Genomic DNA, 12,701 nt, shown 5'->3' on the forward strand with positions numbered 1-12,701 from the left:
TCTTCCTGGGGCTGCAGGGACTTCTCACACTGGTGCCTTCCTCCTGCACGCAGCCAAGCTCTGATCCCAAGTATAGGCACTGCTGGAGACATGGCAGTTCCTCGAAGAGCTCCTGGCCTAACAGGAAAAACCTGAGCAGCAGCATTTGGTAGGTGTTCAAAGGCGCATTTCTGGCACCCTCCGCCTACCCCTTCACTTTGCCAGCAGCTTGGTTCATGGCAGGGGAGTGACATGGGAAAAGAGCTGTGTCAAGGACAAGCAGGACAGAGCCACTCACAGCCTCCCAACTGGTGGCAGGCCAAGAGAGATTGCACGGGAGTGATTTCAACGCTGTGGTACAGCCAGAGCAGTGTCACATCCAGACTAGCACCATCCGTCTGTTGGGTCCCAGGGTGAAGAGCTGTGGCCCTGCAACACCACAGCCCCCGACCTGCTGGTATGTCCCACTGCCACGAGAGATTCCCAGCTGGAAAACAGCCCTGCGCTCTGTGGGAAGGCGCTGGACCCCCGCATGTTCCTTGAATCACCTCCCAAGGTGACTCCTCTCCCTCACCTACACCATAGTGCCTCCAGTCAGCTCCATGTGCAGCCAAACCACCCCCCCGGCGAAGACTGGGCAGACCTACCTCTGTCAGGCATGGCACGACCAGCCTCAGTGTGTGCCAGTACCACCCAGCATCGGCAGCTCCACCAGTGTCACTCCAGCCTTCCCCAAAGCCACGCTGACCCGGAGCGGCAGGGACTTAGCCCAAAGCTCTGCTCGTTTCTCGCTCAGCTCGCAGCGGGGAGCCTCTCCCTGCCTGCACAGCCAGCAGCAGCACCACCTCCTACTTGATCAGTTGGAGCAGTGCCTGTCCCGATTTGCACCGAGCACGTCCCGATCCGTCCCTGCTCGGGCACGGGGCTGGGCATCTGCACACCACCACCAGCCCGGCCAACAGAGACGGGCTCTCGCCCCACCATGTTGTTATGATTTCGGGATCCCGTGGGGCTCCATCAGGCAATGATGTCTGCCTTGCACTGTGAAAAAGAGCAAAGCCCAGATTTTTGGCCTCCCACGGAGGACAGGCTGCCCACCTGTGACCCAGCACCAGCCAAAGGGTGATGGGCACCCTGAAGCACAGTGTCTCCACTGTCCCGAGCCAATTCTCACACCTTGGCCCTGTCCGGATGGGAGCACAGGGTGGGGCCGTGGTGTGGGCTCAGCCACAGGGGTAGGACAGGGGGCAGTAGGAACTCTGCACTGGCATGGGGCTCTCCCTGTGGCAGCTCCACAGGCTCCCTCAGAACTGCCAGCAGGATGGCTTGGCCAACCAGCCATGGCAAGGCATGGAGGCAAGACATCTGCCATGAGCAGCAAGCCTCCCTGCAAGCAGGATTCTGGCACTTGAGGTCTGTGCCCTGACAGACAACAGGGCTACAAAAACGGGCTCTGCTGCCTCATGCTCCCTCCTTCAGGCTGGTGGGAAAAGCTCACAATGGGAGCCAGCCCACCCTGGGCCATTTCTGATCAACTGCTGCAAACTCTGGAGTTGGCAGATCCCAGCGGTGCTCTGGTAGCTCTCAGAGAACAATGGCACGGGGTCCTTGTGTGTGGTGGCCACGCAGGGCAGCCGAGCAGGGTGGGCTGCAAAGGTGCAGTCAGAGGCAGGAGATGAGCAAGGCCACCATCCACCACACTTTTGCAGCGGTGTGAGAAGTCCCTGCAGCCCCAGGGAGGAGAGCCTGGTTGGTCACAGGGCTACACGTCCTCATCAGTGCCACCCCCATCCTGCCCTTACCACTGGCTGCTCACCATCCTCCCTGTTCACCATGCTCCCTGTTCACCATCCTCCCTGTTCACCATGCTCCCTGGCTGCAATTCGGGATGCAAGGACTGGTCCACACACCCAAGCGTTTGCCAGGGGCTGCCCAGTACCTGGGACGTGTTGGTACCTCCCTGGGTGCACCAATGCCTGAGCTGCTTTGCCTTCAGGGCTGGTGTGGGACTTGGACATGTTCCTCATGCCACAGCAATGTCCTTGGGTGGCTCCACTGGGATATCCAGGGGGTCTTACAGGGCTGGAGGAGACAGGTGAGCTGCGCTGCTCCAGTGTCACTGAGGGCAGAGGGAGCCATGATCCAGCTTGCGGCCATCACACACCCCTGGACAAGGAGGTTTATAAAGGAACATGATGGAGAAGTGAAACCTCCAAACACGTGCCATGTCCCACTTCACCTGTCAGTCTCGGACACAATGTGCCATCCCCAGCCTCCCTGGCTGCCAGACGTCAGAGTGAAGAGTCACCACCACAGAGGAGACAAAGCTGTTCTGAAAAGCCTGTTTGCACAGCCATGAACAATCTCTGGGGCCTTGTCTGAATACAGCTTCCCCCAACCCCATGCCCAGGCTGCCAAGAAGACCAAGAAAAGAACAGGGACTTCCTCCCTTTCCAGCATGGAAAAAGGTTCAGCCTTTTCCTTCTGAGCAGTGAAAGCCCTAATGGGAAGCAAAGCCATGGTGGAGATACATCCCACCAGCAGCAGAGACCTCGCGGAGTCCCCTAGGGCAGTTCCTTCCAGGAACGCTTTCAAGTAGCTCCAATATAAACACCACGACTCAGCACTGTTTTTCCCAGCCCTCACCCAGCTCCAGCAGACCTAGAGGATCCAGCAGCTCTTCCCAGGCTCAGAAGCTTCATTGTTTGCTTTTCCCTCCCAGAAGCCAGAATAAAAGGCCCCGCACTCGAGCTCTGCCCCCAACAGCAGTTGTTTTCCTGGTGCTTTGGCAGAGGTGAATTTACAGCGATGCCTGTATTTTAGTAGCACTGCCCCAGCTTCCTCCAGTGCACGGCTTGGAGCAGGGATGGGGACCCTGTGGAGGTGACCCAACCAAACCCAGGTCTGCACAGCCCCCAAGCCTGTGGACATGTGCAAAGCGTGTTGTGCCTGCGTGCCCTGCCCCAAGGCCACCGATGGAAGAAGGAAACGAACATGTGTTAGGAATCCTGACAGGGCTCCTTGCCCAATTATAAAGAACTTAATGTTGGCATTACGGGCACTGGCCTCAAGAGATGGAAGCCTGTGATGAGGCAAACCAGATGTGGAAGAGGCAGAGGTACCTCATAGCCACCTTCACAGGCTTCACATCACACGTCCCCTTCAGTTCTCTTCTAGCACACCTTCCTGGCATGGTAAGACCAAGACCCTTCTCCCTCCCGGCCTAGGATGCTGAGCTGTGGGGAGATGGGCAATGAGGGGATGGGCAGCACAACCTGGGACCACACAGAGGGACCCCTGCCTCTCCTGTCCAGCAGATTTCTGCCTGGAGGACTTTGAGATGCATCATTATTGCAAGGGGAACTTTGGAACCCCACTCTGAAACAAGTCCCCAACCCCTGGAGAACCACAAGAAGAGAGGAAAAGGGCCAGCCCACAGGGACAGCAGGGCTGGGGACGGCAGAGCCCACTGGTGGCCTTGACTGGTGGCATGCCCAAGCGCTGTAGGCTCTGCTCCCAACAAGACTCTTCTTCAGGCCTTGGCTCTCTGCATGCCCAGCCTAGGTCCAAGGAGCTCTGGCAAACCTAGCATGACTGCAGCGGCTCACAAGACACAACAAAAATGCTACTGGCTGCTTTCACCCCCAGGCTGATCTCACGGCAGCCAAAGGAACATGTCTGTCCTTTGCAGAGCTTTCCAGTATGTGAAAGGCTTGTTTGGCCCAAATCTCTCCTGGACAGTGTCTGGCTTCATTCCTGCTAGGATCTCAAGTGCTGGGCAGGGGTCTGGAGATGTAGAGCAAGCACTGCCTGCTGCCCTTGCTCCAGCAGAGCTGACACAGGACTGGGCAGCCCCCAAAAGCACAGCCAAAATCCAACACTGGAGCAAGAGCTTCCCTCAGGGGCTGTGGGATCACAGCAGGATTGGCAAGCAGCTGCCATGTCCAAGGAGGAATGGTTTCAAACTAAGGAACGGGAGATTTAGCCTGAATATAAGGAAGAAATTTTTTGCGACAAGGGTGGTGAGACACTGGCCCAGGCTGCCCAGGGAGGTGGTGGATGTCCCAACCGTGGAAAAATCAAAGCCAGGTTGGATGGGGTTTGAACAACCAGATCCGGTGGAAGGTGTCCCTGTTCCTGCAGAGGGATTGGACTGGATGACCTATAAAGGTCCCTTCCAACCTCAAGTATTCTATGATTCTATAATTCTATCATTCTACATCCTGGGGGATCAACCTCCCCCATGCCACCTGGGGAAGCCAAGGGCTGCTGTCTGGATAAGGCTGCTCCGAGGCAGTGTGCTTTAGAGAGCTGAAAGAGCAGCAGTGAGTGGTGGGGCAGCAAGGGAGAGGGTGAGATGGGCACGGAGACACAGCGAACAGGCAGCAAGGAGCAGTGGTGCATCGCTTGTCTGTCCGGGGAGTATCTCCGCTCCATTTGAGACTGTCAAGAGCAGTGTGCTGAGTGTTTGGCAGCACCAAGATGTCGCAGCAGGCACAGCAGAATTAGCAGTGCTGACAGAAGGCACGGAAGAGGAAGAGTGAGAAAAAACAGTCTGCTAAAAGCAAAAAAAACCCTTCAAAAACCCTCAAGTACAAAGTATTACTGCAGAAAGGATGAACTCCCTTCCCCAAGCTCTCTGGGCATGTGCTTGCCGGAGGCCCTCTTGGGGACCACACTGTTCTCTTCATCTATCACGGGATGAGAAATGTGAAGGGGAGAAAAACATATCTTTTGTGCTTTCCTTAGAGACAAAAGTGAAAGTCTCAGGCGCAGGTACCTATAAGGATGCCAAATGCCCTCTGTTTATACAGCTGCATCCCTGCCCAGGGAAGGAAGAGCACACACTTATGTTTGTCTTTGGAAAACAACGCAGAGAACAGAGCTGACAAGCTTGGTGCGCTTTTGCTGTTATTAGAGCAGACACCCCACCTGGGAACACTTGCTTTGGGCTCAGCTCTTTGCTTACCATTTTACGAGCTAGGAAAAGACAAGAAAGCTCTCCTTGGGTGTCAGACTCGGGTCAGGAAATCATTCTCCATGCCATGACCGGACATGCAACCCCCACTCACAAACAGGAGTGATGACACGTGACCGATGTGCAAGGAAACTGCTCAATGTCCTGCTTCCAAGAAAGCAGCCTCCACTGGCAAGTGCTGTTGGGTGTGAGGAACTGTAAGAGCCTTGCACCACCCAGCAGCCTGCTAGCTCCCAAGCAAGCTGCCACTCACACTTCTCCCAGTGTCTGTCCTTCAGCGGAGTTTCTTGCGGGCTCAAAGTGCCTTTAGGCTCTTGCAAAGACTTGGGTTTGGGATGGAGCGAGGGAGGATCCCTTCCCACCTCCTTTCCTTGCAGGAGAACCAGCAGCGACACCGGACATGCTGCCTGGGATCAGCCTGGCTGGCAAGGAAAGGTAAAGCAATCCCGGCCCATGTTGCATTGCTCCCCTTCCTCCTGTATGAGCCCACCTTGCCGAGAGGGCTGGAGAGCTGGGGGACAGGGCAGAGCTGACATTGGTTATTCCCAGGGTACAGATGATCCCTGAACTGAGGCAGCAGAGACCACACTCCCCTCCTGAGAGCCTGTCAGAAATATTTTGGACCCCATGGAACTCAGGATGTTTCATGCCTTACGCAAGGCTCTTGCACTCGCTCCTTCGGAAACATGTAGTTTGTTGGTGCCTATCTCAGCTTCCCCAGCGCTCTGGGCGGCACAGGGACAAGGAGGGAAAGCTGGTCAGCTTGTGGCAAACCCCATGGGCCAGTGGCTCACCTGTGGTCACTGGAGGGAAATAGGAGCTACTGGGTTTCAGCTTAAGGCATTTCTCACTGTTTGGGTTTCTCCTGTCAGAGCAGGGATTGTCCTCTGTCTGGGTCTGAAGCTCAGAGGGGCTGTTAGTGAGGCAGGAGCCACCGGAGTCATGCAGGTACCAGTAAAGCTCTGGCCTCTTTCTGGTGCACTCTATGTGCATAATCACCACTGCCTCGCAGTCACACATATGAAGAGAATACGGTAGCACCTTGCAGGGGGCAGCAGAGAAGTGATAAACCTCAGTTAAAGGTGCTCTTGGGTATAGTATTTTCCAGAATCACCATCCTACACGGTTTTCACCATCTTGGCATCATTCTTCTTTCCCCATCAGCACCAGGCACTCAGACAGGCAACCTCAACCCCCAAACCAAGCTGTTATTGAAGCCTGGCACGCTGCATTGCCCAGATTCGGTACAAGGAATACTGACATGGATAGCAGCAGTGCCAGGCTCACCGGAGCTCTCAGTGAGCCCTTGCATGAGTCCCCTCTCCTCAGCATGACTCAATTCCACTCACCACACGGCCTCCCCTGACTGTTGGTGGTACACAATCTCCAAGGCAGGAGGATGCCCAGACGGGGCAGGAGGACAGTAGGACAGCCCTATGCAGTGCCCCAGGTGAAGGGGTCATCCTGCGGGGACTGGGGAGGGAATGGTTTTGGGAATGCTTTTGTGCAGCCAGAGCTGGCCAAGTTCCAACATAAACCCCCCCCCCCCCCCCCCCCCCCCCCCCCCCCGATTGTTGTCAGACTGGTTTGAGTGTAAGAAAATCTCGTAGCCAAACAAAATAGCATCCCGTTATTGTTCTTTCATTTCGGGCTTGATGTGAGCAAATAACTGCGCCCAGGAGCTCCGTCCCTGCGGCTCCACCTCCCACCCTGGCCCAAGCTGCAAGCGCATGCAAGCAGTAGAGCCAGTGGGGAGGGAAAGAGCCAGAGCAGCCAGGCACCCCCCGCAGAAGCCTCACACGGTGTCCCAGCAAATCCTGCCATGAGCATCCAACAGAGCTCTCATCACAGCAGGACACGCCAGCCTGTCCCTCTCCTGTTTGGCACAACAGGCTCTGGAGCGATGATTATCTTTCGATGGCTGTTTCTATGGTGCCCGGCCCAGACCGGGGGCATCTGAGGGGTACTGCATCAGTGAAAGTGGACCCCGAGGAGAGGAGGGCACGTGGCACTGGCCTGGCAGCACTCTGCCCCAGCACTGCACCCTCACGGCGCAGCACAGCTTTCCAGCCCTTCTCTCCAGCTACCAGTGTCTTCCTGGCAACGGAAGCCAACTATGAGATAAAACCAGAGAAGGGTAAAGCTCTCCCTACCTGCCAGGCTCCTTCCTCTTCTCAGCAGCGCAGTCCCCCTTGCCCTTCTCCATCTCCTGCACGAGGGCCATTTGGATGGGAGTGCTTCTCCCGTCACTGCCGGTGCTGCCCCGGTGCTGCCGGCCCCGGCAGTTGGGTTGGGAGTTGCGCTTCATGGCTTGGAGCTGAGCCAAGGGCACGATGTCACAGCCCTGGGGCCGGTGCCACACTGTCTGCTGCGTGATTGCATTGTAGTAGTAGAAGCGGTTGTTGTTCTGGTCGAAGAGCTCCCACCACTGCTTCTGGTCCGACTGGCGCACCTTCAGGTTGGGAGGGGGCTCCCAGCCGCACTCCCCAGTGGTCAGGTTGACATACATCCGCTCCTGGGAGCGGGGCTCGATGATCTCCACCCAGTCGGATCTGCAGGGACATGAGAGCCATGTTAGTCTGGGCCAGAGCCCCAAGGCAAAGGGGGTGTCTGGGAGACACAGAGCTGCTGCCTCTGGGCCAGGCAGATCAAAGGGTTGCCAGGGGCCATTCAGTGATTTAATGAGCTTAAGGAAGACGAGGGGAAGGGTCTGAGATGGGATTGAGCCACATCAGCAGCTCCCTGGCACAGAGCAGAGGGGGTCACTCCCTCGGCTGGGCCCTAACACCAGCTCACACCGTTCACCAGCCTGGGACAGGCGATTCCGATCAGGCGAGCATCCACCACGGATGCTCTGATAGCTCACAGCAAAGGCTGTGCGACTGCAGGAGTGCTGCTGCCTGGCAAGATGCGCGAGGCACCTCATGGAAGATCCACATAGCAGGATCTTATCCTTTTGGGAGCTGCAGCCTGTTGTTATTGCTGCCTTGGGAGACAAAACCCCTGGCTCCTGACAATGTGGGTATCCTTCCCATGCAAGAGCTTGCCTGCAGGGCTCACACACCGCAGGGATGCAGGAGACCTCTGGGCCACCTGGTCCCCACTCAAAGCCCACACCTACTCTCTCAAAAAATAAATGTGGGGAGTGACTGGTGGATGAGACCATCCTCATTGCAACCTCTTCCCCTCCTTCTGCAACTGATGGGACAAAGCCCTTGGTGGCCCTGTGGGTGTAAGGTGGGGTAAAGGACAGGCATGGCCTTCTGCTGATGTGTAACCCCTCTGCCACCCAGAGGGGCTGCTCCAGCCCCAGGGTCCTCGCCAGACCCACGCTGACCCAGCCTCGGGTTCTGCAACAGCACAACTCGGGCAGTGCCATACGTTAGCAGGCAGATCAGCGTGATGGGTTTGTGGCGACAGAGGTGCTGGGCTGGGCAGCCCTCACCCAGGGCACACCAGCCTTTAACCCTGACACATCTACCCCAAAAAGCTGGCCCGCTGTGAGCAGAGGGGCTCTGCAAAGCCAATGCCCCCATTTTGGCTGGCCCAATATTGTGGATTAACCCCAGCTGGCTACTCAGCACCATGCACCCTATTGCTCCTCCTTAACACTCGGTGGGATGGGGCAGAAGAATTGTAAAAAAGGTAAAACTTGTGGGTAGAGATAAAGACAGACCAATAGGACAGGAAATGAAGAGAAATAATAATAATAATGGAATATACAAAACAAGTGACACACAAAGCAGTTTTTCACCACCCAGTGGGTGATCCCCAACCCATCCCCAAGCAGCAACCCTGTCCCTGTCCAACTCCCCCCAGTTGTATACTTAGCATGACCCCATATGGTATGGAATATTCCTCTGGCCAGCTTTGAATCATAGAATCATGGAATAATTAAGATTGGAAAAGACCTCTCAGCTCACACAGTCCAACCATACAGACTGGAGAAGTAGGCCTCTGAGAACCTCATGAGGTTCAACAAGGCCAAGTGTAAGGGTCAGGGCAATCCCCGTTTTCACTGCACGATGGGAAATGGAAGTGATTGAGAGCTGCCATGCAGACAAGGACTTGGGGGTGCTGCTTGATGAGAAGCTCGACACAAGCTGGCAATGTGCACTCGCAGCCCAGAAGGCCGACTGTGTCCTGGGCTCCGTCAAAAGCAGCGTGGCCAGCAGGGCGAGGGAAGTGATTCTGCCCCTCTATTCCTCTCTTGTGAGACCTCATCTGGATTACTGTGTCCAGTTCTGGAATCCAGAGGAGGGCTACAAAAATGATCGGAGGGCTGGAGCACCTTCCCTGTGAGGACAGGCTGAGAGAGCTGGGCTTGTTCAGCCTGGGGAAGAGAAGGCTCCGAGGAGATCTTATAGAGACCTTCCAGTACCTGAAAGGGCTACAGGAAAGCTGGAGAGAGGCTATTCGTAAAGGCTTGTGGGGATAGGACCAGGGGGAACGGGTATAAACTGGAGAGCGGCAGATTTAAGCTAGACATTAGGAAGACTTTCTTCACTATGAGAGTGGTGAGGCACTGGAACAGGTTGCCCAAGGAAGCTGTGGCTGCCCCATCCCTGGAGGTGTTCAAGGCCAGGTTGGATGGAGCCTTCGGCACGCTGATTTAGTGGGATGTCCCTGCCCATGGCAGGGGTGTTGGAACTAGATGATCTTCAAGGTCCCTTCCAACCCAAACTATACTATGATACTGTGATACTATGATACTATGATCAGACCAACTCCACCGCACCTGCTAAGCCACGTCCCCAGATGCCACAGCCACATGGTTTTTGAACCCCTCCACCATTGTCCTGGGCAGCCTCTGCCAATGCTTCACCACTCTGTCAGTAAAGAAATTTTCCTGAATATCCAATCTAAACCTCCCCTGGCACAACTTGAGGCCATTTCCTCTCCTTTCATCCCTTGTCCCTTGGGAGCAGAGCCCAGCACCCACCTCACCACAACCCCCTTTCCAGGAGCTGCAGAGAGCGATGAGGTCTCCCCTCAGCCTCCTCTTCTCCAGGCTAAATGGCCCCAGGGCCCTCAGCTGCTCCCACAACCCCTGGGCTCCAGACCCTTCTCCAGCTCCATTCCCTTCTCTGGACACACTCCAGCCCCTCAATGTCTTTCCTGGAGTGAAGGGCCCAAAACTGAACCCAGGATTCAAGGTGTGGCTTCATCAGCACAGAGTCCAGGGGGACGATCCCATCCCTGCTCCTGCTGCCCACCCCATGGCTGATCCAAGCCAGGAGGCTGTTGGCCTTCTTGGCCCCCTGGGCCACTGCTGGCTCATGTTCAGCCACTGTCAACCAACACCCCCTCCCAGCTTTTTGCGCACTGGCTGCCCAGTAGGGCATGGGAAGCTGTAAAGTCCTTGACTTGGTGTAAGCATTACTCAGCAATAACTAAACCCATCAACATGTTATCATCATTATTCTCACCCTTGAACCACCATACCAGCTACAGGGACAGAATTAACTCTGTGCCAGCCGAAACCAGGACACCCAGGTAAACAGAAGAAGGGGTGCAAACCCCAGAGGAGCCTCTTCCCACATGGGAAAGATGCTGCCACTCAAGTAACACTGCAGCACACGTTCCAGTGTGGAGCTGAAAACAGAGGTCAAACCTACCTGTGCCCCCCAACTCCTTCTGGCACCCCCCGAGTCTGGCCCCAACCCTCCTCCTCTCCCCGTGGAGGGGCAGAGACTGCAGGAAGAAGGTCCTAACTTACCCACGTTGTTGTTATTAATAAAATCCATATGGAGGATGGAACCAGGGCCACCCTCGAAATCCACTCCTGCTCAGTGCCTCCAGAGCTCGCCCTGGAGAGGGCATGGCAGGAGAAGCCATTCCCAGAGGAGCAGCAGGAGAAGGGAGATCCCACTGCAGCCTTGTCACACTCCCTCTGCTGCTGGCGTGGCTCCTCCGAGGGGTCTGGACTGACGTGTCCAAAAGGGCAGCCTGGACTCCTGGCACTCACCCGTGCTGGCAGGGTCATGGGATAGGAGCCGCTTTCTGGCCCTCGACTCTGCCCTCACTTTCTGGGGAAGGTCAGCGTGTCCCCTCCCACCAGGCAAGTCTGCGAGGGGGTTAATTGCACAGCACACCTCCCTGCTAGGAAACCACAGCTGTATTCAAGTCTGTGCGGTCTGGCATGCGCCCCTAAAATGTAGGCTGCTCCTTGACTCTCTGAGGATGCAAAATTGATAGGTACGATGTCAGTTCAACCCAAAATAAACCTCAACTGCCCCTGAAAAAGTGCAATTCTCCACACCACAGCATCTACCATGTGATGTTGACCTCCACACAGCCTCATGGTGGGTGGATGCTCAGGCTCCCGCAGACAGGCTGCCCGGGAAGCTGACCCAGGTGAAAGCCACTTTTTTTTCATGGCATAGAGTCATAGCATAGAATGGGTGGGGTTGGAAGGGACCTCAAAGCCCATCCAGTTCCACATCCCTGCCATCCACTGGATCAGGTTGCTCCAAGCCCCATCCAACCTGGCCTGGAACACCTCCAGGGATGGGGCAGCCACCACGGCTCTGGGCAACCTGGGCCAGGGCCTTGCCGTCCTTACAGGAAAACATTTTTTCCCAAGATCTCACACCAATCTCCCCTCTTTCAGCTCAAAACTGTTCCCTCTCACCCTATCCCTGCACTCCTTGATCAAGAGCCCATCCCCAGCTTTTCTGGAGCTGCTTTCAGCACTGGAAGCTGCTCCAAGGTCTCCCTGCAGCCTTCTCTTCTCCAGGCTGAACAACCCCAACTCTCAGCCTGTCCTCGCACAGGAGATGCTCCAGTGCTTGCATTATCTTTATGGCCCTTCACCACAACTGTCTGCAAAGGTCCAACAAGCAGCTGGGAGCAGAGCTCCTGCCTTTGCCCATGGCGTGAGCTCCTGCTGGGTGCCCACCACTGTCACAGCAGGGCAGGGCACTGCCAAGACTCTGCTGGCAAGTGGATCCTGATGCCAAGGAAAACCTGATGTCCAGAGAACATCTGGCTTGTTGTTTGGTATTTTACGGTCAAAACTGGATCAGTTGCCCTGTTTGATTTAAGGTGCAACAGGAACAGTCGTATCACACCTATGCCATGGCTCAGGGTGAGGATCGCAGAGCCAGCCTGGTTATTTCCATGCAGTCACAATGTCAAACCACGGGCAGAGGAACAAATCAGCGAGTCCCTTGTTATCAAAGGCATTGTCAACTGCAAAAAGGTGTCACCCATAAACAAGGTGTAAAAAGGGGAAACTTAGGGCAGCAGCAGAGCCCAGCAGTGCTGGGAAGAGCAAGACACGCAGGTCCAGGGAGACAGCAGCAAAGGAGCGCAAGCGGGACAAGGAACTGGCAGAGAGGGACAGCCAAGAGAGGAGCAGTGACCTCTGAGACACCACAATGCAGGCAGTCAGCAGGAAAAAGGGGCACAGGGGACTGAAGAGGGGACACAGACCCACGTGGCACACGGGCAGCCTCAGGCAGGGAGTGGCTGCCACCGGTGCTGGAAGATGGAAGGTTCACTCAAAGGTGGGGGACACGGAACACAGCCCTGAGGAGGGGAAGGGCAGTGGAGAGGGGAAGCAGGCATTGGAAGGGTTGGAAAAGGAAAGTAGGCACAGTAGGACTCCCTGAGCCACACCGATGTGGCCAGGAGAAACACAGGAGGGAGTTAATGAGTATTTGCTTGGCAAGGAAGAAACAAAACCTTGCAAACCCCAGCTGAGTGATCAAGGTGTAGCACAGCGATCAACCCTTTCAGT

General features: G+C 55.9%; 1 protein-coding gene across 1 annotated transcript in view; it reads right to left on the reverse strand.

The window, feature by feature from the left end:
* The window catches only part of LOC104059347 (rho GTPase-activating protein 39), a 60,094-nt gene that overhangs the window by 22,770 nt on the left and 24,623 nt on the right, over window positions 1-12,701 (reverse strand). Inside the window, exon 2 of the mRNA XM_054081349.1 lies at window positions 7,111-7,509. Within this exon, the coding sequence (XP_053937324.1) occupies window positions 7,111-7,509 (399 nt within the window). The remainder of the gene's footprint in view (window positions 1-7,110; window positions 7,510-12,701) is intronic.

Source organism: Cuculus canorus, chromosome 16, assembly GCF_017976375.1.
Source record: "Cuculus canorus isolate bCucCan1 chromosome 16, bCucCan1.pri, whole genome shotgun sequence".
NCBI classification, from domain to species: domain Eukaryota; kingdom Metazoa; phylum Chordata; class Aves; order Cuculiformes; family Cuculidae; genus Cuculus; species Cuculus canorus.